Source organism: Anopheles stephensi, chromosome 3 (assembly GCF_013141755.1).
Source record: "Anopheles stephensi strain Indian chromosome 3, UCI_ANSTEP_V1.0, whole genome shotgun sequence".
Classification (NCBI taxonomy): Eukaryota; Metazoa; Arthropoda; class Insecta; order Diptera; family Culicidae; genus Anopheles; species Anopheles stephensi.
This window is the reverse complement of record NC_050203.1, coordinates 41,524,481-41,549,446: the sequence shown is the minus strand read 5'-3', so window position 1 is coordinate 41,549,446 and position 24,966 is coordinate 41,524,481. Positions and strand designations below refer to the sequence as shown.

The 24,966-nt window shown below is 43.9% G+C and overlaps 2 protein-coding genes across 2 annotated transcripts in view; one reads left to right on the top strand and one right to left on the bottom strand.

Moving 5' to 3' along the window:
- LOC118512285 (rho GTPase-activating protein conundrum-like) overlaps positions 1-23,988 on the bottom strand; it is a 28,693-nt gene extending 4,705 nt beyond the window's left edge. The window contains exon 1 of the mRNA XM_036056508.1: positions 23,939-23,988. The gene's annotated coding sequence lies outside the window, so the exon portion shown is untranslated. The remainder of the gene's footprint in view (positions 1-23,938) is intronic.
- Positions 28-1,728, top strand: LOC118512274 (rho GTPase-activating protein conundrum-like). Its single transcript, XM_036056463.1, has 4 exons — positions 28-636; positions 716-893; positions 975-1,158; positions 1,232-1,728. Exons 1-4 carry the CDS (start codon positions 43-45, stop codon positions 1,386-1,388), a joined length of 1,113 nt encoding a protein of 370 aa, XP_035912356.1. The 5' UTR covers positions 28-42; the 3' UTR covers positions 1,389-1,728.
- Positions 23,989-24,966: the final 978 nt, after the last annotated feature.

Below are 24,966 nucleotides of genomic sequence, written 5' to 3'. Positions count from 1 at the left end.
TTGCGAAAGATGCTTAAGGTTACCTTTTTGACCAGATCTCCGATGAAGTTTTCTGTATCTCTTACTCGATTTCTGTATCGTTCCCTTTCCATACGACAGGGTCGCGAGCAGTCAGCGACAAACCTAGCTCCGCGACAGGCCAGAAAAAGATCACGAATAGAGCGCGTGGCGCTCTACTGCACGCGCAACCGACCGACAAACAAACGGGATGTACGGGACGTATTTGGAGTCAGGTTCGACAGCACGACCGATGAGACGGTTTTGACCGCAGTAGACCGTCCCGCGAAACCCGTAGAAACGGCCCGCGTACCTTGCCAAATCGACATTGGCCTGTTATCGGAGGATGAACAGAAGCGGCTGCAACCGCTTCTGTGGCTCGAGCTGGAATCCCTCTTCGACAAGCATTGTGTATCCCCGGTCAGACAGAAACCGTTTAAGCCAACGCGCAAGGAGAAAGGCAACGGTGTCTTTGGTGTGTCGCTGTATACACTTATTCACCGCGACCAGCAGGTATTCGCCGGTAAGGATATGGCCGTGACCATGGTACCGCTAGTGCTGCAGGTTATACTGTCCGAGCTGGCAGTGCGCGGTGCTAGGGAGGAAGGCATTTTGCGAGTATCGGGAAACAAACAGAAGGTAGGTTTGGTCGTGCTGGTGTGATGGTGGCGCTACGGAGATCAGTCTCATTCCATTGTTCGACTCCCTTTCCATCCAGATCGACGCCCTGTACAATGAGATCGAGCACAATTTCTACCGCAAACCGGAAAAGATCGATCCGCTGATCAAGGAGGCGGGTGTGCATGATCTCGGCTCGCTATTGAAGCGTTGGCTAAGGGACTTGTCGCAGCCGCTCTTGACCAACGATCTGGTGCACCTCTTCTTTCAAACGAACGGTAAGTTGCGGGCGGATTTTAGTAGCAGGGAAAGCTTAACGAGTGTGCTGACTGACGAGTTTTCTATTACTTTCCCTTTAGTTTTACCTCCACAGGATCAGTGTAAAGCGCTGACGGTGCTTTGCCAACTGCTGCCGCACGAGAATCGCAACACACTGCGCGCGCTGTTGCATTTCTTCCGTCGAGTAGTGGAGCAGCAACACCTGAACCGAATGTCCCAACAGAACGTGGCAACGATCATTGCGCCCTCGTTCTTCCCACCAACGTAAGCGCCGACAGTCTGCCATCTTCATCCGATTCACGGATTCAAATTACAACTCCCATGCTTTGTTTTGCAGATTTGTGCATCCACCAGACAAGGACGATATGGGAGCGCAAACACAAATGGCGGCCCAGTGTTGTCAGCTCACCAACGTGCTCTTAGGCATGGCCGACAGCTTATGGTTCGTACCACAGCGTCTAATCGAGCAGGGCAAGATTGTCATTGCCATGTGAACATCGAGACTGTGTTGCTAAATAAATTTGTTCCAAATTTGCTATTTGCTGCTGATGATTGTCGCTCAACAAAGATGACCAAATATTAATAAATTATAATAAAACTTAATGCAATGCGTGTAGCGCGTTTATGCTTGCTTCAGCCTGGCCATTTACATCTAAACGTAGAACTAGGATTAGTAAAAAGTAGGAAGAAATAGGATTGTAAATAATTGTGGATTTCTGGAGGCCGTGAGCATTCGGGTCCTTCATCTTCACGCACTTGTTTCCTATTAACGTAGGGACTCGTTCACAATCGGTTCATTTTCGGCCCCAGCCCATTAGATCAATCATGAATGCTCATCATAAGCGCATCGATCGTACTCAATTATTATTATTATTATTATTTATTTATTTTCAACTGGTTGCCTCGAGGGCTTTTCAGTAGCGTCTGATACAATAAAATAAAAAATAAACGTATAACTAAAACGTCATGCACGGAACGAAACACATTAGGACAAGGAAGACAATACAAGGGAACGGAATGAAGCAAAAGACATGCTATGGTCAAACAAATCACCTACTGAATTGAAGTCAGATAATGCGCGCATCCAGGGGTCATTTTGAGCAATCCGCGAGCGTCGCAATGGGTTGAGAAATGGAGGGCGAACGCGCAAGCGGTAGGATGGGACATAGATAGGAATGGCTGCCAGGAGGGTAGGGGAGTCAATGTTGGCAAGAAGGTTGTTGGCAATAAATAGCCTGCGCGCCTGACAATGACGATCATTTAAGCCAACCAGTCCCAGCAACTGACACCTCACCGAGCATGGAGGAGAAGCAGCACTGAGGTCGGTTAGGAACCGCCTTACGGCGATTTCGGAAAACTTCCGTTGTACCCTCTCCAACCTTTCCATAGAGGTGACACCCGCTGCGGACCAAGCGACGCTGGCGTAGTCCAAGATAGGACGACAATACAGCGCCCTCAAGCACAACTGATCACAGACCTCAGACGCCATTCGAGTGATGAGGCCCAATAATTTGTTGGCTCGCTCGAGGACTGAGTTGATATGTGGCTCAAAAGACAGTTTGTCATCGAGCCACACACCAAGGTCCTTTACCTTTAATTTCGCGAAACAATGAAAAAAATTGCTTTGCTTCTTTTCTCTTCTCTTTACACGTTGTTCGTTGCTCGCAACTGCTTCTACAGCTGATCTAAGGTGTTTGTCTTGTTTGTGTGGATCGTGTGTGGGTGATGTGTGGCGTTCGTGGAAGATCGTCCTTAGGTGTGACGGTTTTGGCTGTAGTAGTAGTAGGAGTGGTCGCGCAAATGTGTGAACAATTTGTGGCACGGATTGACAATCAGAACTTCCCCGGAAATACAAACCAGACCAGGACACAGAAACAACAAGCAAATCCGTGAATTCTATCGCCCGAACGACAAGGGCTCAGCGCTAGTAGTTGAGCTGAAGGCAATGCGCATTATAGGAATTCGGAGAAAATTAGTGCAGCGTTTTGGTACACATGTTCGTGTGCCATACGAATGCAAAACAGAATCATTCTGCGATCAGTAGTCCACGCGATAGGACCTTACCTCGGTTGTCAGTATTCATTTAGTGAAACAAATAAACTGCAACTCAATATTGGCTGTAAAGATTTTGTTAGTGAAGTGTAGTGTATTTGAAGCAAAAATGGAAGTATCCAACAAGCATATCGGTGATTGGAAGTTTTTCGAGCGCTATACTACAGCGCTAAATAAGTATATACTACTGTGTCCGAAAAGTAAGGTGACATTGGATGCCAAATTTCGCGCGCCAAAAGTAGCCCCTTGTTTTTATTTTTCGTTTGTCAATATGTATGTTTTTGACCGATCTGCCACGTTTCAAGTCACAACACCAACCCGGATACGTGTGACAAATTGTTTTCGGAGCTGCGCCAAGTGTTTTCGTCCATATTGACCATGTCCAAGTTTGTGGAGCAGCGCGCATGTATCAAATTTTGTTTGCGCAATGAAATAAACGCTGCGGATGTTGCGGATGCGGCAACATTGCGGATGTTACAAAAAGCATTCGGGGAAGACTCTATGTCAAAGAAAAATGTATACAAATGGGACAGTGATTTTAAAAATGGCCGTGAGAAGGTCGAAGACGAGGACCGTCCGGGGAGGCCATCCACCTCGACCGACGACGCCCACGTCATCCAAATTAAGGATTTGGTTGTCAACAATCGTCGGTTAACGATACGAGATCTTTCAGAAAGTGTTGGGATTTCAAAAGCATCGGTCAACACCATCCTAAAAGATGTTTTAGGGTTGAAGCGGGTGAAGTCTCGCCTGGTACCGAAATGCCTGAACCTGTTCGAAAAGCGGAGTCGCATCGAAGTCTGCAAAACGATGCTGACAGACTACGCTGGAAAGCTGAAATCGGTTATAACTGGCGACGAAACTTGGATTTACGCATACGACCCGGAAACAACGAACCAGTCCAGCGAGTACCGTTCCCCGAACGAGCCGAGTCCCAAGAAGTCGCACCAAAGCCGGTCGAAAATCAAGGTGATGCTAACGGTATTCTTCGAGTACCGTGTGATGGTTCACAAGGAATTTCTTCCAAAGGGCCAAACGGTTAACAAAGAATACTGTCTAAGCGTAATGCGGCGGTCGCGGACCTCCATCCGGCGAAAGCGGCCGGATTTGTGGAAAAACAACAGCTGGTTTTTGCACCACGATAATGCGCCCCTCCCATACGGCCATCATTTTGAGGGAGTTTTTCGCAAAAACTGGCACCCATATTGTTCCGCATCCACCGTATTCGCCAGATTTGGCACCAGCCGACTTCTGGCTGTTCAACAAGCTAAAACTGCTGCTTCGGGGACATTGTTTTGATACTATCGAGGAGATAGAAGCCGCAGCGACGGCGGAATTAAAGGACATCCCAGCATTCGCGTTTTCTACCTGCTTCGAGGAGTGGGAGAAGAGGTGGAAGAGGTCCATTGCATCGGAAGGGGATTACTTCGAAGGTGACGACCTTCATTTGACCTAATGAAAAATCCATTTAAGAAATAAACGCAAAGTCACTTTATTTTTCGAACACAGTAGTATGTAGTATTTGTAAGGACGTTTTAACAGTTAGTGAAAATTTATCATACACGTTGAAGCGTCATTTTGTAAGAAAACATCCAACCATCGATTTTGAACCTACGCAAAGTTCTGCTTCTTCTAGCTCAGTCCAACAGCAGCGGCAAAATATAACTTTAGGCAAACGAGTTCAGGCTTCAGTAAGTGAATATATCGATGTTTTCAAGCCTGTGAGCGCGGCAACGAAAACCAACATAGATAAACAACTACTGAACGTTTTTTGTAGTCATACTTTGCCGTTTTATCTTCTAGAAGCTGATGACTGTAAAAAAACAACTTTTTCACACCGTTGGTCCGAGCTATAGCCTACCAAACCGGAAAACATTCAGCAATTCCATGCTTGACAAAGAGTACCAGCAGCCTCATGAAATAGTGCAACATAGTTTGAATAATTCTAAAGCAGTGAGTTTTAACATCGGATGGCTGGACCGATATCAATAATACTAGCTTTATGGCAGCCACAGCCCATTTTATTGATGAACAAAATAGTATGTAAAAATCGTATTTGCTAATGAGTTTCCAGAACGACACACCGCGCAAAATATAAGTGAATGGTTGAAGAATGTTATGGACACCTTCAACATTTCCGATAAAGTTTGTCGTATTGTGACAGACAATGCAGCTAACATGAAGAGTGCGGTAAGTGGTTTAGAAATCTCACACATTCCTTATTTTGTACACAACCTAAATTTGGTAGTAAAAGATTCAGTTATTAAAACTATTCCAGATATCCTTTTGAAAATCCGTAAAGTTGTGACATATTTAAAAAAAAAGCTCAGTTGCCCTTACGAAATTAAATGAAATGCAAAAGAATATGAAATTTACACCACTGACGCTTATCTTAGACGTGGACACACGGTGGAATTCCACTTACTACATGCTAGAGCGGTTGCATTCGAATAAGGAACCTATCATTTCTACACTTGCTGTTCTAAGATTTGCTTCCGGATTGATGGAAACCGTATGGGTAGTAATGAAAGAGAGTTGTTAAAAAATAAATATTTTTCTCAAAAAGTTCCGAAGATGGTACAACTTTTAGTTGAGGGTTTAAGCAATAGATTCAAATATGCATACACAAATACTGTTTCCCGAGCAGCTGTTGTTGATCCTCGTTTTAAACAAAAAGGATTTGCTGATGAGGATTAGTTTAAGGAGTGTTGTATTGCAGTATTGAGAGAAATGACAATGGACCAAACGACCAGAATGTATCCTCCCAATATATTGATTGGATCACTCTTCACTAAGCTTCATCACAGTTTCACAACCAGGGGAACATTCCCAACATCATCCCACGGCTCTGCTCAGCCCTATGATAAATGTGAAGGCGAAAACTTTCCTTCACGGAAACGGCGCAGAACTTATGCAGAAATATCACGCACATCGCAGATCGAAGATAACCTCACGCCAAACAATGTTAACAACAATGACGTCATCATCTCTGAACCGTTCACCACGATCAACACTACTACTGCCTTAGCAACTTCATTTCCAAAGCCCGTAGCTGGCACCAACACCTGCTCATCAGTCCCGCTGCTAATAGTTGCCAAACAAACATCCTCAACAAAACGCACATGGCCGCACTTGTCCGGGTTGGACAAAAGCGTTACCCCTGAATACGTAGCGTCGTCGGTAGCTTCTCTGTTCAGCCTTCAGCCTGCTCAGACGAGGTACAGATCCAGACGCTATGCACTCATTAACTTTCAAAATAAGAATACCTCCCGCACTCAGAGAAAAGGCACTTAACTCCGACACCTGGCCTGTTGGTATTAGTGTGCGAGATTTTATCCTAGACCGTAACGCAAATGCTGCTTCACCCACTACAAACAGCATCATTCCGTGCCCGTCCACAATCACAAATCATCGCAACACTCCACATGCACCATCAAACGGAACAAACACACCACTGCCCGACCTTACCTCTGCTTCCAAACAGACAGCACCGCCAAAAAGAAATCAACAGACTATCGATCGCTTTTTTCTCAAATGATCAACACACCGCTAATCCAACGAACTCACGCGCACACGTCTGCACTATCCGCATACCTTCTGGGCAGTCAACACATTCACACAATCACTCGCTGTCTACTCAGCCACTCACTGTTTACTATCAAAACGTCCGTGGTTTACGCACAAAAACCTCCGACTTATTTCTTGCATCATCGCTCTTCACCTACGACGTAATTGCACTTTCTGAAACCTGGCTGGAACCATCCATACTATCTGGACTGTTTTTTAAAAAAAGCTATACTGTATATTTTACTGACCGCAGCTCACTTAACAACACACATTCTCGTGGTGGTGTCGTTTTAATTGCCGTCTCCTCAAAGATGAATTGACAATTATCCTGACCGAAGGGACGCTATTCCTTGCCAATTTCTACATACCGCCAGACAAAAGCACTGACTCACAAACACTATCTTGCGTTTTGTCAACGATCGAAAAAATAGCGCAACACATGAAGCCTACCGACAAGCTGATTTTACTCGAGGACTTTAATCAGCCGCTTATTACGTGGACTGATTCTCTCACGCATTGCAATTCCATATTATGCATCACATCATTATGCGTTTGCGTGAAAACATTGGAGATAATTGTCAAAGAAAGTATCCTTAGAGCGTCTCTAGGTTACATAAGGAAGGAGCAGCACGGTTTTATGCCCAAACGTTCCACCTCAACAAATTTGGTTCGATTTGTCTCTGAGTGTGTGAACCGCACGGACCAGGGCTTACAAGTCGATTGCATATACACCGATTGGAGAGCCGCCTTCGATAGCATATCGCACGATATACTATTGCAAAAAATCCCAAGGTTTGGACTCTCACACCCAATCGTCGCTTGGCTCAACTCCTATCTTCGCAACCGAAAGTATCGCGTAAAATTTCGGGATCATACCTCTCGTCCTTTTATTGGTACCTCTGGAGTACCCCAGGGCAGCAATCTGGGACCATTGCTGTTTATTCTATACATAAACGACGTATGCTCTCTTCTGCCTCACAACTGCTACTTGCTGTATGCTGATGATGTAAAACTATTTATGCCTGTAAAAACGTCTATTGACTGTGGTAAACTACAGCAAGCTGTTTCAGTGTTCAACAACTGGTGCGTCCTAAACTGTTTGTCTATATGTACCGAAAAGTGTTTGCGCGTGCGAGATCTGTGATAATATATGACTATAACATCAATGGTGTAAACGTCTCAAGAACCACACAAATGCGCGACCTAGGTGTTCTACTTGACCAAAAATTGACGCTTGGACTCCATTGTGACAACATTATTAACCGCGCCAATAGAACTCTAGGATTATTATTCAAGCTGACTCGTGATTTTGACGACGCCCGATGTTTGAATGAAACGAATGGATCGATGGGCTTGAGGCCATTCAAAGAAAGTTTACGCGCTACCTCATCCGCAAGCTAGGTTGGGCCGATAGTACCTTAGCTCCCAAGCTACACAGAACGTTGTGAACTGCTAGGCCTCGAGTCACTGGAACATCGGCGCTATATAAGCCAGGCCACATTTTTAGCAGGACTCCTTTTAGGCACCATTGACGATCCGTATTTGTTAGGTGAACTGAAATTTGTGACACCTAGACTATCGGCTAGACATATTCCACGTTCGCGCACTGAGTACGGTTTCAATGCTCCACATACTGCTATGTCACGCCGCTTTAACACGCACTCGCACCTGTTCTATTTTAATATGTCCGTGTCCACGTTCAAAAATTTGTTACGCGTCTGACCACTTAGAACTAAAGCAAATCAATGTTTCATTATTGTAACTAAGATTCTGCATCGTTAAGCCGTGAAACGGCGGACGATTAAATAAATAATAATAATAATAATATTGGAACAGAAACAGTAACCACGGATGACACGGATGTTTAGGCCGAATTTGATACTGATCTAGGTCATCCGCAAATCATGTTCTATTCGCAGAGTTCGAGTCAAATAGAGCTTGATAATTACATTGCCAAGCCTTTGTGCCACCGTAATGATGACCTATTGGAATGGTGGAAGTTGCACAAAAACAAATATCCAATGATTTATCAAGGGACGCTGCGCGATTTGTGTATTCCCTGCTTCATAAGTTCCTTGCGAACGAGTTTTTCTAAGGCAGGAGATATCGAAACTGGTAAGAGATATAGATTGAAGCCCAGCAAATTGAACAAAATAGTGTTCATAAAACACAACAAAATTGCTTAGGCGGGTTAGAGGATACGATTATTTAATGGCGAACCACACACGAATCATACATATAACTCTAAAAAGCTGCTTGGTACCTGGTACGAGTTAGTGTAGTGTAGTGTAGCTTGTAGTGCCAGGAAGAAAAAGTAAAAGGTTCTGGGAAAGGGAGCTTCCTTTGCCAACGTATATCTCCACTTTTGCAGCGTGATTCCAACGATGGTATCGAAAATTATGAGTCGGTCACCATAAACAACATAGTAATATAGTTTTTCAAGTATGATGTAGGCAGTGGTAAGCGCTCATGCGTCATGCGTTGCATTTTCTGAAAATGTATAGATTTTGACAGACGCAGACTTCAAAATTTGATGACTGCGTCTGTCAAAATCCATGCATTTTCAGAAAACGCAGCGCATGACGCATGAGCGCTTACCACTGCCTTACTCTAGCGAGTCGAAAACATACTTGTTTTCAAGCTATCTTGAATGCAATAGTATTGTATTGTCTAACGACGGTATCGAGAGGTGCTTATTTCTAAATCATGAAGGAGAGTTTTTAGTGGGTAAAAATTCCACACTACCCAGGGGATTGGGTGCCTTTTTTGAAGATCCTCTCTCCTTATAAAACAAAACAAAAGGAAAAAAAACAGTTGATCGAAAATACCAAAATCTATGACCATCATCAATATCGTAAAGTTATTTTATTCCGATCATCTTTGTGTTTGTCGCATGGTACGGAGTGTGACATAAATAAAAGTTTGCAAAGATCCATAGGCTGTGCATTCCTTTATCAAACATTTCGCTTTCACCCATATAGCGTCCCTGCTTGCACTCATATGTAAGACGACGAAATCAAATTTGCCTCATCAATGGTTTCAATGTGCGAGTGTGTATGTATTTGTGTACCGTTCCTATTTGTACTCATATGCGAGTAGGGTTGAGAATATTTTAGTTCAGTAATGGTATCAATTTATGCGTGTATAATCAAAGCATTGCACAAATTTTCATATGTTTTATACACCTGCTTCATATGCCGCTTCCATTGGCGATTATCAAACACCTGTACCCTTCATGCGGAGGCGGTCCGGTGGCAGATGCGATAACAGCGTCGGTCGGACACGACAGGACTGGGGTTCGAATCCCATCAAGACCGCCTCCTCGTACGCAGGGCTGACTACTTTGCTACGGGTAAAATCAAGTCACAGAAAGCCAGAAATGGTATGCCGAGACCTCTCGAGGTTGTAGTGCCAAGGAAGAAGAAGTATCCTTCATGCCCCCATACGGTGGAACTTCATGGAACTATGAAGCTTTTCTACTTGCAGTTGGAACTCGATGGAACTATGAGGCTTATTAACAAACGACAAATAGTCTTCACCCGTACTATTCGGCTTGTTAAGAAGCATACGGTACTTCATGTAACTCTATGCCCATTTAAGAGTGAAAGATAATCCTTCAAGTTGTTTGTACACAGCATTATGTCAATAGAACATTGCTATCTGCCATTAAGCGTCATCAGAAGAAAAAAAAACATTGTGTGGAAAGATGTATTCCATATAAAACAATCGGAAAACTTATATAGAAAGCGTGCTAAAATTATGCGTGAGCTGTTTGAGAACGGAGATGACTGCGAAATAATCGGTAATCCAGGTTCGTCAGTGTAGTAATTTACTTTATGAGACTATGTTTTTATATTCTATTTCTTCTTTTAGAATCAACAAACTTTGATCATGCGGTTAACAAATATCCGACAGTTTCAGTTCGGAAGATGATGAGCAAAATGAAACAACGAACAATCCAAACTAAAATCTATATCGCATACCGGAATAAACATCTGTGGAACAAACATAAGCATCAACCTTCGAGCAATAATAGCAGATTCACCAGCCAGATGATGCAAATCAGTTCGTCCATCCATTCACTGTCCACACACTCTACCGGCCTTTCTTTGAAGACACTTCTATACACGTCGTAAATGTTTTCGTGAATTTCCTCTACACATGATCAGTTTATTCAACCGATCATTTTGTCGTATATTCGGCCACAACAAATTCGTCGTTCCTTTGCTCGTACCCAAGGTTCAGGAACCGCTAACAGCTCCTTATGCTCTCTGCTATCCACTGTTTCTTCGATATTGAACGGCATCTTTTAAGTTTTGTAATGCAATGTCTGCGAGATATAGATCAATTATAAAAATCAATAAAATGAAGGTTTTCAAATATATCTGCGATTTATCTTACCTTACACTTTTAGCGTATACTCGCACTAAGTGCCGGATGTGTTCGTGGTAAATTTATAAGGCATGTCGGCGGATCTTTAAAATTCCTACTCTGAGCTATAAAATAAGAAAGTTTGACTTACCGTTTTCGGTGTTACCTTTCCTTGAAGGGCCCGGTAGTTTAATGTGGTCTCGATCTCGCTGATACTTCACTCCGGAGTCGTACTAAAATACCATCTGCGCTGATGGTCACTGACTTACTCCGTTAAGATACGCCTTACGAGAACTCGTTCCCACGTGCTTATTGCTAATAAGCATCCTTTATGCACTGCTAATTTTATGTCCTCAATTTGTTTAAACTCGAGCACTTTAATGCGATCGCAACGTCATTCACTCGGTTAACTTATTGTTCTGCGGTTGTCCACGTACTGATTGTTAACCATTTACGCTATAATACGATTTCTTTCACAAGCTTAGACGTCTTCACTAAAGAGTGTTTCTTTCTTAAACATTTAAAGTTTCTTTAGAGTTGTTTCGGATATTTTTCACTAATTCACCAAATTGTTCAGACTTCACTTTTCGATTTTAATTTTATTCTTCAATTAGTTTGCGTTCTAACTCCATTAACACTGTACACAAACTATACTTACCGAATCCAAAAATTGGTCTATCAACGTGTCCGGTATGGTTCTGCCGACTTGTAAGAGCTCTCTTATGGTTGTCGCCAGCTCATCCGCGAAGTCCTCCTCAGGTTCGTTGTCACTTGAGAACCTTTGGCTGTCCACATGGTCCTCTTCGTGGCTTAGGCTGTAATCTCCTAAGATTACCTCGTGGCGTTCCACGATCTCCAGGTGTATCTCCCTGTACGATGGCGGCGGATTTACCTGCACTTCGTCTAGTGCTACCTCGTCCCGGTCCCAGCAGTCGTCAAACCAGTCAGCCGGTATCGGGATTCTGATTGACCATTGGCTTCGCTAGTGGAGGTGCCGCATTTTTGAATGAGGCTATGTATACCGTGGTGAACACAGTCTTGCCCCCTTCTGCTTTGACAAACCGAAACTTCCATTTCTTATCTGTCGTTCCCTTCTTCACCTGCCGAAAAGCAGGTCCGACCTCGTATATAACCTTCACAGCGAACTCAAGTGCAAAGCTTTTCGTGGTTCTATTGACCTTGTCTCCATAGTCAACCACAACTTTCTTGAACTCTGCCTCAAGGTCTTCGAAGTCGAATTGGACTCCTGCATGACGGGTTCCTACTTCCTCAGCAGTTATGCCTAAGATGTAATACTCCTGGCCACTCTCATGACCACGAATCTGGTCAACAGTAATGCCAGTAGCATTTAGCTGAGTTATCTCTTCAGCTGGGATGTCATGCCCCTTCAGAAACTCTTCTGCAGTGATAGGAGTGTTCGATGCCATCTAGATGACGTTCTTAAGTATCTATCAAGCTATGTAACACTTTCTCAAAGTCACTGCTATAGTGGTCAGATAGCTTTCTAGCTAGGTCTTCTACTGACTCAGCTGAAGTGAATGCACCACTCTCAGTGTATAAAGTAGCGTTGGATGACAATACGTAAAGATCGTAGTTACCACTCTCGTTCACTGGAGTTGAAACCGGATAAAATGCTGTACAGTTACAAAATTTGAGCTGTACTGCCAGTTGAATTTCTCCTGTGTGATTGATGTCAAAGAATATTTTGCTTGGCGAGATCAAAGACAATGTCAAATTTAATGTTTGGAACATTTACTTTATGGCCTCTGCGTGCTGCTGCTCAAAAAAATCAGCAGAGTTGCGCAGAGTTTAACGCGCGCGGATATTAACAACTCCTCTCTGGAGCCACCATTTGTTAGTTCGATAACGAACCGTTGTTGAACCGACCACGCGAAGGAATGGTCGGTTCGGAGATCTCCGCGCAGATTCCAGGCCTTGTCAGAGTTGCTTGAATCAGGCGCCTAACCTTTTTTCCTGGATAACCAAGAGAAGTTCACTTCACTAACTCGGCGTGGACAACGGGAATGCCGTAGCTCGATCAGACGATTAACCTTTTTTCCTGGATAACCAGGAGAAGTATTTAACCGTGGTTCTTGCTTGGGTTAAAAGTTAGGAAAAAGCAGAAGTGTACAACAATTACACATGGAACAAACCCTTACCGCTTCGAATATTTGATGATTGCTGCTTAACTCCTTTTTGTCTCGGTAGAGCATAATGAGCAACGACAGAACTATTGGTACAAACGACAAAGGCATGACTCTTCACGCAGGAAATACCATGTTCAATTCTCAATTATAGGGGACGTTAATGAAAGATGCAATACCATAATACACCCACTCAAACTACTAACAGAACTACAATGACATACGATATAAAAAATATCTGATAACATCTCATCGACAGCACACAACAGAAATTCATATTTTACACCATTTTGCTTGTTTTAATTTTTGTGGTTATCTCGAAACAGACGATTTGCTTGAAAATAAAAAGCGCATAAAAATTTTCTTTAACGGTTGGAAACACGAAAGCTGCTTAAGGCCCGGTTAAAGGTACGTCGAACTATGACACTGCTTATCTACTGCAAAAGACTTACTAGATCAGCGATCTTTATCGTGCTGAAATTGGCTGCTTAAGATAATTTGGCTATTTGAGATATTCTGGCAGTAAAAGAGGAGAGATGTATTCTTCTCTTCTTAATCTTACCGAACATATAGTTGACAAGTGGAATAATGTAAAAAGATCCATCTCAAGTAATAGTGACGAGTTAGGAGAAGCAATCATACGCCGCGCAACGTATATAACTGCTGAGAATTGCGACTTGACTTGATTTTTAACCCTTAGCAGGATAGTCCTGCGTATGAAAGGCGGTACGGATCAAATACCATTCATTCGCCCTCAGCACAGGCTTCATTCGCCGAGATTCGATCGCTCTTAGCACTCCAAAGGTTAAATTACGCCTACTCGATTCAAAACTACCGATAGAATGAATAATCCATCATTCTGCCATAGGTTTTACATCGAGGCAAGGGGTATTTTTAAGGGCTAAGATCTCATTTTGAATTGGGCGTCGAATCAAATCTCGGGCTGACGCCCTGAACTTATTCGTATTTGGCTCGAATGCAGTAACTGAGGGGTGAGTTTTGGTTCTGGGCATAGTAAACATAAACGAACGAAGCATACGAAGGTGCAATTATCAAGTTGAGCCATACAACAACGGCAGACGAAGCTCTGATATTTGTTACCATAAAAGTGGGAAAAGTATACGAGAATAAAATTCCATAACCAACATATTGGAGTCCACCATTCATAACTTATCAAACAGTGCATAAATACTATCTCGTAATGAACTTCGTTCACGAATCTCACGAAAGAAGCCATTAATGTTAAAAAAGAACCACAAACTCGAATTTCAGAAAAAAATATATCGGTTAAAAGGAACATTTTTGGGAGAAGATAAATGGGTTGTTAAAATGAGTATGTGAAGAACAAGAACGATTTTGCGGGTAGCACGAATGTTACTGTTGGGCGACTGTTCAATAGCCCAGGAAACTCCTCCTTAGTCTGCTAATTGTAATCGAACATTTATGGGTCATTGAGATAAAGAGAAGCCAACTACCCAGTTTGTCGCCGCTAGAGCAGATAAATTTTAAACAAATCATCCGTTAGTCAATGGGCACTGAAAGGACAATCCCGCGGATGAATCCACCAACCCTATTTTGTAGCCATCGATGTGGTCAACAGAGACGGCTATGAAACGAGCCAGTCATTGAAACGGAAAATTTGCAAAATGATGGTACAACAGCAGCAACGCAACCGATTTATGTGTAAAACGTCGGAAAAAAATATTGGGTTTGATTGGGTTAAAGGCGAAAGGAAGGGAAATATCTCCAATATTAACACTATTATTATTGTAATATGCAATATTATTAACAGATCTGGATCCGTTAATTAGAAAGGCACAATGGTAAGGGTTTGAGGAGAAGTGTTCAGCACGAGTTTACCAATTGCAACAAACAGCTGTATACGAAACTTATGCCCAAATATGGATGAAATTAAAATATTAAGAGCAAAGGGAAGATTAAATAAAGTAAAAGTTATGAGTAGGGATGTCAAGCAGCCAATGTTACTACCAAAAGGAAACTATTAACTTCTCTTGTAGTGTGCCGTTATCACGAAAAATACATGCACAGGAAGACCGAAACAGTGATTGCAGCAATTCGCCAGCGATATCGGGTGACAGATTTGAAGACAGTGCTAAAAAGGGTATCCTCTAATTCCCAACGATATAAAAACGAAAAGGCTAAGCCGCACCCGCCTCAAATAGCGCTTTTTCCTCCCAACAGGACAGAAGTCTATTTTAAAGCCTTCACGCAAACAGGAGTCGATTACTTTGGGCCATTCACAGTTACGATAAGAAGAAAAATTACACATTTTTAATGCGATAATGGCACAAATTTCATAGGCACATGTAGAGAAATGGCACAAATTATGGAAAGGTGCGCTGCAGAAAGAATTGATTGGCATTTTAATCCACCCGCAAAGAATGGTAAAGACATTCGGACAAAGTGCATTGAATACGGTGAGGGCTATTCGCAAGCAGGTTGAATCCTTCAACGGAGATTTTGAGGGTGTTGCACGTTGCACAACGGATGGATCATACCGGGCGGTCGGTTTTCTTACGGAAAGCAAAGCCTGCGGATACAGGAGCTCATCGATGCCAAGGGTGACTACTTTGAGTAATTTGATAAGCTAAACTTCGTAGAAAAACATTTTTTTCTTATTTGTTTCATTATGCGCCTTGATGACGGTATCCTATTGCTAGAGGATTTCAACCAGCCTCCAATCGATTGGTGTCCCGCTTGGCATGACCCAAAAAAGCCTTTCCTTTTCTATGAGCCGCGTGCGCGAGTTAACATTCTGCAACATTCCTACTGCACATGCAGAATGTTTGTCAACGTGACGCCGCCAGACTTCTGAGCGACGGTGTCACCTGATGCCACCTTCGACTGAGACATTCCACACACCTGCCGAGTAAGCCGAACATTACTTCCTCGCGATGGACCGTGAGAAGTAGTCCCAACAACTTTAAGTAGAAGAACAACAACCACCTCAGCATTCCATATTCCATATCATCGTCCCCACCTCCGCAATTATGTAAACTAACAAAATAATTAACAATAGTCAGTCTAATCCAGACCCTCACAGCAGACAGTTAAATAAAAGCAGACGTCTTCCGAATCAACCAAAATACCCTAGTGTTTAACACGCGCTCCATTCTCTCCGCTTAGTTTGCTGATGGGATGCATTGCTGCGGGCTTTTCCAGCTTAATGGGGGCTCCTCAACAACAACGGCCGGCCTTTAGACTTATATTATTTAGGTATTTGCGAATGGGATCGTTGCCTCAACCAGTTCATCGCCAATAATGTGCTGTAGCTATTGATCTCCGCTGCTAGCTATTAATACACATCATCCTGCGCTTGAGATGGATCTTCTGGTACCCTGTTTGGATTCAACTACTCCCGCGCCAACACCTCAGCTCGACTGCGCGCGGACCGATTATAACAGGCTTTTATCGATTATTTCCTCTTTTGCTGCTCACTTCGAGTGTTCCAATTTCGGTTCTCTTGACCTCGCTGTTAACGAATTTACGCGGTTTATGTCACATGCGCTAAACGAATGTACGCCGCTTTAGCGACCTAAACGAGGTCCTCCCTGGAGCGACGGTACGCTGCGAAGGCTTAAGACGGCTAAGGCTGCTGCCTACCGTGAATATCAGGCGCGTAGATGCCGCGCTTCCAGAAGCAACTACAATGTGGCGTACTCTCTGTACCAATAATAACAACCGTTACTTAGCTTACGTAAGACGCATAAGTTCGCACTTGCGCAGTAACTCCCGTGCACTTAGAAACTTCGTCAATCGGAAAGCGGAAATCCTCTGGCTTTCCTAGCTCCATCAGCTTCAACGGACATTCTGACAACACACCATTAGCAGTCTGTGATATCTTTGCCTCACGTGTCGCCGCCACCTTCCTTGCTTAAGTGAATGAGACGAGGCAAATTGTTGACGCACTATCACACACACCACTGGATGTCATGACTCCTCGCTAGCCGATCTTTGATGTGTCTTCAGTTCTTAAAGCTATTGAAGCCATCGTTTGCCCCGGGACCGGACGCGATTCCGCTCTCTATCTTGAAGCGAAGTGGTGCCACCATTGCCCCAATCCTGGTCTCGATTTGTCGTGCCTCGTTTCGCCTGAATACCTATCCTGCTAGCTGGAAAGCCTAGCGCTAAGTTCCAGTGCACATAAAGGGAGAAAAATCCAATGTCTGCAATTACCGCGGCATCACATTGCTTTACGCCTGCGCTAAGGTTTTCGAGCTTGTTGTGTACGAAGCTCTTCTCGCTGGTGCCTCGAACTACCTCACCACTATTCAACACGGATTCGTCCCCAAGCGCTCAACCACCACAAACTTGGTTGAATTTGTCAGCCTATGTCTGCTCGCCAAGCTCGAGGTGTTGGGTACGCCCGTCCAATTGCTGACTTGGATGCGTTCATGTCTACTGCTCGGCCCCTGGCCCACTTGGAATCCATCCAGCGCAAATTCACCCGGTTCGCTTTGCGTTTCTGGAGAGTTCAAGTGGACTACGACGCTCGCTGTGCGCTTTTGGGCATCGAGTCGCTGAACCATCTCCTTTTCAAATCTGTCAAGCCGAGGCTTCGAGGTCTATTTGGAAAAAATCCAGACTTGCGGCTCAACAATATTGGTTGAGGTGGATAAATGAATACCTTACTCAATTGATATCTCGCATAAAATTGTTTGAAAAGGTATTAGCCCTAGAAAACAGAGACATTTAGACATTTCATAAGGAACAGGTTTTCGGAAGTGGGTTAAGCGTATAAAAGTAAATACGGAAAAGGTTCAAGATAGGCAGGTAGGAACTAATACCAGAAACAGACACGGGGTAAGCTCTGTCGGCACCGTGATTACTATAACTCTCTACGAGCTATAACTGATAGTTCCGTTCTGCTCGAAGAACAAATGTACTTTTATTGACTGGTGCCCTTGTTCGGAGTGGTCTATTTCGATCCAAGAGCTCTTGGACACGGGTTTATTGCCCTGCTGAGCTGGGAACCTTTAGAAAACAATCCAGCGATTAAAAGTGTTACGTAAGCGATTAAGTTACGACAACACACTTCTCAACGCACAATTCAAGACCATTCTCTGAACACCAGGACTGGAATGAATAGAGTGTAGTTTGCAAGCGGAGTCGGTCGGACCGGTCCCGGATCGGCAGGAATAGCTTCACATCGCTTGAAGCAAAGCTAACTTTCTTTTCAACACTAAGCCACTTTTTTATGCAATAAGGACAGACTGAGTTTTGTTTGTGCTTGAGAGTACGTCCTGCATGACAAACTTTCAAAACGGCCGCAATTAAAACGCAGAAGATAAAGAGCGATGTCGGACGAAGCGAATTTCGGTAGGGTCCAAGTCATACTCCAAACTGTTTTAAATGCAGCGCAAGCCGTACGTTCATAGTCTACCAACATACGTTCTGTTGCATCCTGATTAGAACGTAGCCTAACCGTGCGCTCTATGCCGTCTGGGAACTGTCTCGCTCTAGCGACGATCGGGGATGTGCTTTAAGAGCGTAGAAGTTTCGCGAGTAAGGATCATGCGGATCCTTACTTATTCGCTGCTCATCACGGTTACGGGATAGACGTGGCTCGCGCGCGGCCTCGTATTTTACGTTTGTTTTTAATGTTAGATTATTTGTGTTTTACGTCAATAAAAATAAGTATTAGTGCAAAAACACAAAACGTTCTGCCAAGATTATGGTTATTAAAGAAGCGGTACTCAGGTCTGCGATCATATAGCCATCGCAACTGTGTTCAGTTTAGATGCATATGTGATACCAACTGTGAAAGCTTAGCTCCGAGATATCGACTCTTCGCTCTCTACATGATTGTATCAGCGGCTTCACTCTCACACTGAAGCCTTCGGATCTGCTGTTTGTTATTGGCGATTTCAATCAGCCTAGCATTAGCTGGTCCACAGCTGATCCTTCGTCCTCGCCAGCATACTCATCATTCACGCACTATGAAGCAACTGCGCGCTCACTGGCCAACAACACTCACATCAATAATTCGCACGGACGCATGCTTGACCTGCTCTACGCTCTATAATGCTGCAGCTAAATCGTGTTCGCCTGTCTTTCCAAGTGTTGTTCCGCTTGTACCTCTTGACTCGTACCATCCGCCGTTTGACTTCAATATACGTATTAACTCGTTGACCCGACACAATTCGACGACTCGACAAAACTCGACGACAACCGCATTTTACCGTTGTAACTTTGCTAAAGCTGACTATACGAAACTGAACGACATGATATCAATGTTTAACAATAGCTTTCATTGTTCCAACCTTGTTTCACTTGACGAAGCAGTATGTTCATTCTCGTCCTTTATGCTGCAAGCATTTATTGTATGCGTCCCAGTTCAGCGTCCTAAACCTAACCCCCCCCCCCTGGGCGGATCGCACATTCAAACGACTCAAACGTGTAAAAAGAGCTGCTTATCGTCATTACCAAACGCGCCGCTGCCAAATTGATCTCGCTCGATCTACTTTGACACGCACTCTTTATACTGCAGCTATAACAGGTTTCGATATGGCACATATTTGAGTAATACTCAACGTAACCTCTGCAGGTGGCCTGACTTGTTTTGGCACTTCTACAAGAGCAAAACAAAATCCACGCATACACCGAAATCTATTACGTACAAAGGAGCAACAAGTGCCAACACTAATGAAATGTGCAATCTCTTCGCGGATCGCTTCGCAGATTGCTTTTCACCGGCCATGAATGATACCGATACCATTGATGCTGCTCTCGTCAACACTCCGGCTGGCGCAATTAACATGAGTACTCCTTTCATCGACAGTGAGATCGTTTGCAACTAAAGCCTTCCTTCGCTCCTGGACCCGACGGAATTCCTTCTACCGTGCTGAAACGCTGTCAAACGACAGTAGCACCTATCCTGGCAAAAATGTTCGATGCGTCGCTAGCCAATGGCTACTTCCCCAAAACATGGAGGAAATCTTGGATGGTTCCTATTTATAAAAAGAGCGACAGGACAGATGCCATCAACTACCGGAGTATTACATCTTTATGTGCCATTGCCAAGGTGTTCGAACTAGTGATATACAAAAATCTGCTATATGCATGCCGCAGCTACTTAAGCCCGTATCAACATGGATTCGTGCCAAAAAAGTCGACTACCACGAACCTGGTTGAATTTGAAACCTATTGCACTAGCTGAATTGATGCCGGAGCTCAAGTCGATGCAATTTATACAGATCTGAAAGCAAAATTCGACTCTCTTGCGCACGCAATTCTTCTCGCTAAACTCGATAAGCAAGGATTTCCTTGCTTGCTCGTACAGTGGCTTAAGTCTTACCTAACTAATCGCACATGCATCGTGAAAATTGATAGGCACATGTCCAAAGAAATAGTCAGCAGCTCGGGTGTGCCACAAGGAAGCAATATTGGCCCGCTTCTCTTCATATTGTTCATCAACGATGTTACCCTCGCTTTACCTCCCAACAGTGTCAGTCTGTTTGCCGACGATGCAAAAAAATTTCAACACAGGTGATTGTATATTCCTGCTGCAAGACTGCATCGAAATCTTCTGTTCGTGGTGCAAGCGTAATGGACTGACTATCTGCATCGAGAAATGCTTCTGTGTGTCTTTTAGTCGATGCAGGAGCCCAGTTACTGGTACCTACTTCATGGACGGCACTGCAGTTAATCGAAAAAATCATACCAAAGACCTGGTCGTTCTGCTTGACTCTAGTTTGAACTTTAAACTTTTTCAACTAATGAACTCCGCAACCCCATGTGCATCAAAGCTGTCTACAACTGTATTGTTCGTTCGGTTCTGGAATATTCGTGCGTAGTCTGGAGCCCAACTACTGCTTCTTCAATAGCTCGATTTGAGGTGATTCAACGTAAGCTCACGCTATATGCCCTACGCCTACTTCCCTGGCAGGATAGCAATAATCTTCCTCCGTATGCTGCGCGGTGCCGTCTTCTAGGCCTTGAACATCTTTCGGTTAGAAGACGTAATGCACAGTGCTCTTTTATCGCTGGATTGCTAAATGGCTCTATCGACTCATTGCATTTGTTGCATCGAGTCGATATCTATGCACCATCCCGAACACTTAGGGCTAGAGAAACTCTACGGCTCGCTCAACCCCGTTCCAGCGCTGGTCGGTCTGACCTTATGTTCCGCATGTCGGCTGTCTTCAACACTGTTTCGGATTGCTTCGACTTCGACATCTCAACTCAGTGCTTCAAGGAACGTCTCCGGCTTTTGCCGTGGCCGCAGTGAATTGCGATGCAAATTTTGTTTTGTTATGTTTTTTTTTAATGAATTGTTACACCTAAATTTGACCATACGGCCCGTTGCAGATTAAAAATAAATAAATAATAATAATAATAATACCGTATGAGAATCTCCAATCGTGGCGGTTGGATTGTTTTGTGGATCGTTTAAATGCAATGTGGAAAATTACCTATGTCGATAAAAATCAATCTCATGATTTAAAGCTCTTCCAGAAGTAAAAGCTATCCCAACCATTTTGTACAAGCAAACTTTTCAAAAATTACACATGATATTTCAAAAACACCTTAATGGGTCACCCTAAAATATGTTTAATTTGCGTAACTGACTTTTCCAATAATTATCCTATTATCAACTAAAACAACATGTTACTCTATTCAAAATAACTTGGTTAACAAACGACAATCAAAACAAATGCAGCGGATAACAACCCTGTGGCCGCAGACTACACGACAAGGGATTCTTCTTGAACTATAACGCCGTGAAGACCCGACATACCATCTCTAACTTTCGAGATATGAGTTTGGGCGTGGCTAGATAGTAGTCCTGCATAAGATTCGTACAGGATTCGATACCGTCCCCTTCCGTGTGGAGGCGGGCACCGCTACAGTCTCGGACACACGATAACAGTGTGACACATAACACAACAGCAACATATGGTAGTTATACTCAAAGAGTCATTCGATTTTTTTCGTCACTTGTTGGCGATATGACGGCATCGTAAATAAAGTACAAAATTGCAAATATAAACGCGCCTACGAAGGCACATTGACAGTTCAATGATCATTCCAAGGAAGCAAAGACCTCTTTATATATCTTCTAAACCACCAAAAAAAAGAAAGTTTTTAACAGAACTTGCATGTGCCTGTCAAAACCCCTTTTTTGTCAGTGATTTGGGAGGATATATAAGGTCTTGGTTGCATTTGAGAATACAATCAAGTATGAAAAAATGCTGTATTGTTTCAACGAGCTGTCAATATGTATCCGTAGGCGCGTTTATATGAGCTTGTAGTTTGTACATCACTGATATCCGTCACAACCGGGCGGTCCGGTGGCCGAGGCGTTAACGATGCCGGTCTTCACACGGCAGGACCGGTTTTAAATCCCATCGAGACCCGCGTCCCCGTACGCAGAGCTAACTACTTTGCTACGGCTAAAATCAAGTCACAGAAAGCCAGATATGGCAGACCGAGACCTTTACAGGTTGTAGTGCCAAGGAAGAGGAAGAAGGTATCCGCCCTTCCGTCGTCTATAGCCAATCCAACACGATGCATGCATATTTTTCATTGTTCAGTGCTGTCATTTACGCTCCCGGCTCGTATCGTTCAAACACCGAGTTACGAGACGAGATGCAAAAACAAAAAAAAACATGTCGCCTTTGTTTTATACGTCACTCATGCATGCTCTTACCATAACTTCGATGGTATTTGAGCTGTCATCCGTAGCATTTGCATAGATTTCTTGTTGAGATGAAAAATATCATTTTCAGAAAACTCACCGTGGCCGGGCTCTCGGGGTAATACCAGATCTTTGACGAAGAATGTAGACAAGTGATCGAATGTAAAAACCGAGTAAATATCGAGCAATGCAGTAGTGGTGTAACACGCAGGCATACGCAGAGGAATATTCACGGCGGAGACGAGTAGAGAAAATAATGTATCTCACCAAGAAAAAACGGCAAAAAACTCTCAGGGCCCTCTGCTACCACCAAAGGCCTTCGGCAGGGAGATGGGCTTGCCTGTCTTCTTTTCAATCTAGCGCTAAAGAGAGCCATCCGTGAATGATCGGTGGAAACTGCTGGGATCATCTTCTAGAAGTCAATCCAAATCCCGGCATACGCCGATGACATACATAATTGGTTTGGGGCTCTTCTATGTAGCAGAAGCTTATCAAAGGATCGAGCGTGCGTCACAGAACCTCGGATTGGAGATTAACGAGGCGAAAACCAAAATGATGGTGGCACCACCAGCGACCCTGCTAACAAACACTGATTCACACAGGGGTGATGTACAGAAAGGTGACCACACCTTCGAAGTCGTCCAAAACTTCACCTATCTGGGGTCAAAAGTAAGCACCGACAATAACATTGATGTTGAGTTACGCGCAAGGGTGCTGGCTGCCAACCGGTCTGACGAAGCCCTCTTAGCCGCGTTCGAGAGGAAGATGCTCAAAAGGATTTTTGGCCCCGTATGTGTGGAATGACAATGGAGGAGCCGCTACAACGACGAGCTCTACGAGTTATACGATGATCTCATCATCGTGCAGCAAATTAGACTCGCCAGGCTCCGGTGGGCTGGTCGCGTCATGAGAATGAAAACGGACGATCCAACCCGTAAAGTCCTTTTAGGCCGTCCACACGGACAGAGGAGGCATGGTAGGCCCAAAATGAGATGGAGTGATGGCGTTGATGCGTCCGTCAGAACGGCCGATATAACGGATTGGCAGACGACGGCGCTAAACCGTGAGCGGTATCGAGGATTGTTGCAGCAGGCCAAGACCGCAAGTGGTTGTAGCGCCTGATAAGTAAGTAAGTAAGTAAGTTAGTGTATTCAATGAAATAGCTCCGCAATCTACTAATAGAACATTGCTACACATCGTGTGGTACACAATCAACACTACCTTGGCACATTTCCTCATTGACACTTACATGTACGATGTTCCGAAGCCTGATTACCGCCAGCTCAGCCCCAGCAATCGATGCTCGCTGCTAAACCGGGAATTATGCAATAATTCAAGGAAACAGCGGGGGGTATTTCCGACAGCGTATCTGGAACGAATGCAGAAGGATAATGCTCGTATGAACAAGAATGGTAACATACTACATACCGGACTGGACATTGTGAAGGAAGACCTCCCATCCGTTGGCCATCAGCGCGTACACTACACACGTATCTTCAAGGCTTGACGCGGTTCACTCGGTCGAAACAAACGAACGGAGGAACTTTATATGTTCTTTTGTAAGTAGTAGGTCTATGAGATAAAATATCACTCCACTTTGATGGTGCGACTGGTAAAAACTGCAAAATTACCCCAAATATATTCCGGCACATGAGTTGTCCGAAGCTCGCAATTGTACAGTTTCACACGAATGCGAATGCGGTTAATGTGACAGCAGTATGCTGTTGTTACCTGTTCAGACGCGGTTATCCGTGGATGTTCTTCTTCCTAACGCTAGATGGCGTTGAGGAGTAGGTAATCGACTGCTAACACCAAGAGACATAGAGATAAATAATATCTGAGAAATGGTTTTATTAATTACATTCTAATCAAATTAAAAGTGCTTTCATAAGAAACAAGATCATATAACTTCTTCTTCTTCTTCTTCCTTTGCACTACAACCTCGAAAGGTCTCGGCTGGCCATTTCTCGATTTCCCGGTCTGCAATCTCGAGAAGTCTCAGCAGCTAGAGAGCCAGTGGTGTGAAGGGGGACGGTTCGCACAACATTTTTTACCCTTTTCTCTCGTTTGGGGAGCGGTGGGGGCATGTACCATTGGAGCGCCCCTGTATCGATTAACTTATTCATCAATTTAATACCTGGTGATTTCATTAAATTCAATTGATTTTCACAAAACGCCTTGCTCATATATTTGCAACGGTTATTTGCACTGAAATATTTCACACGCCATTTCAAGGCCAGCAACGATAGTGAGAATCTAAACTGGTCATTGTACTTC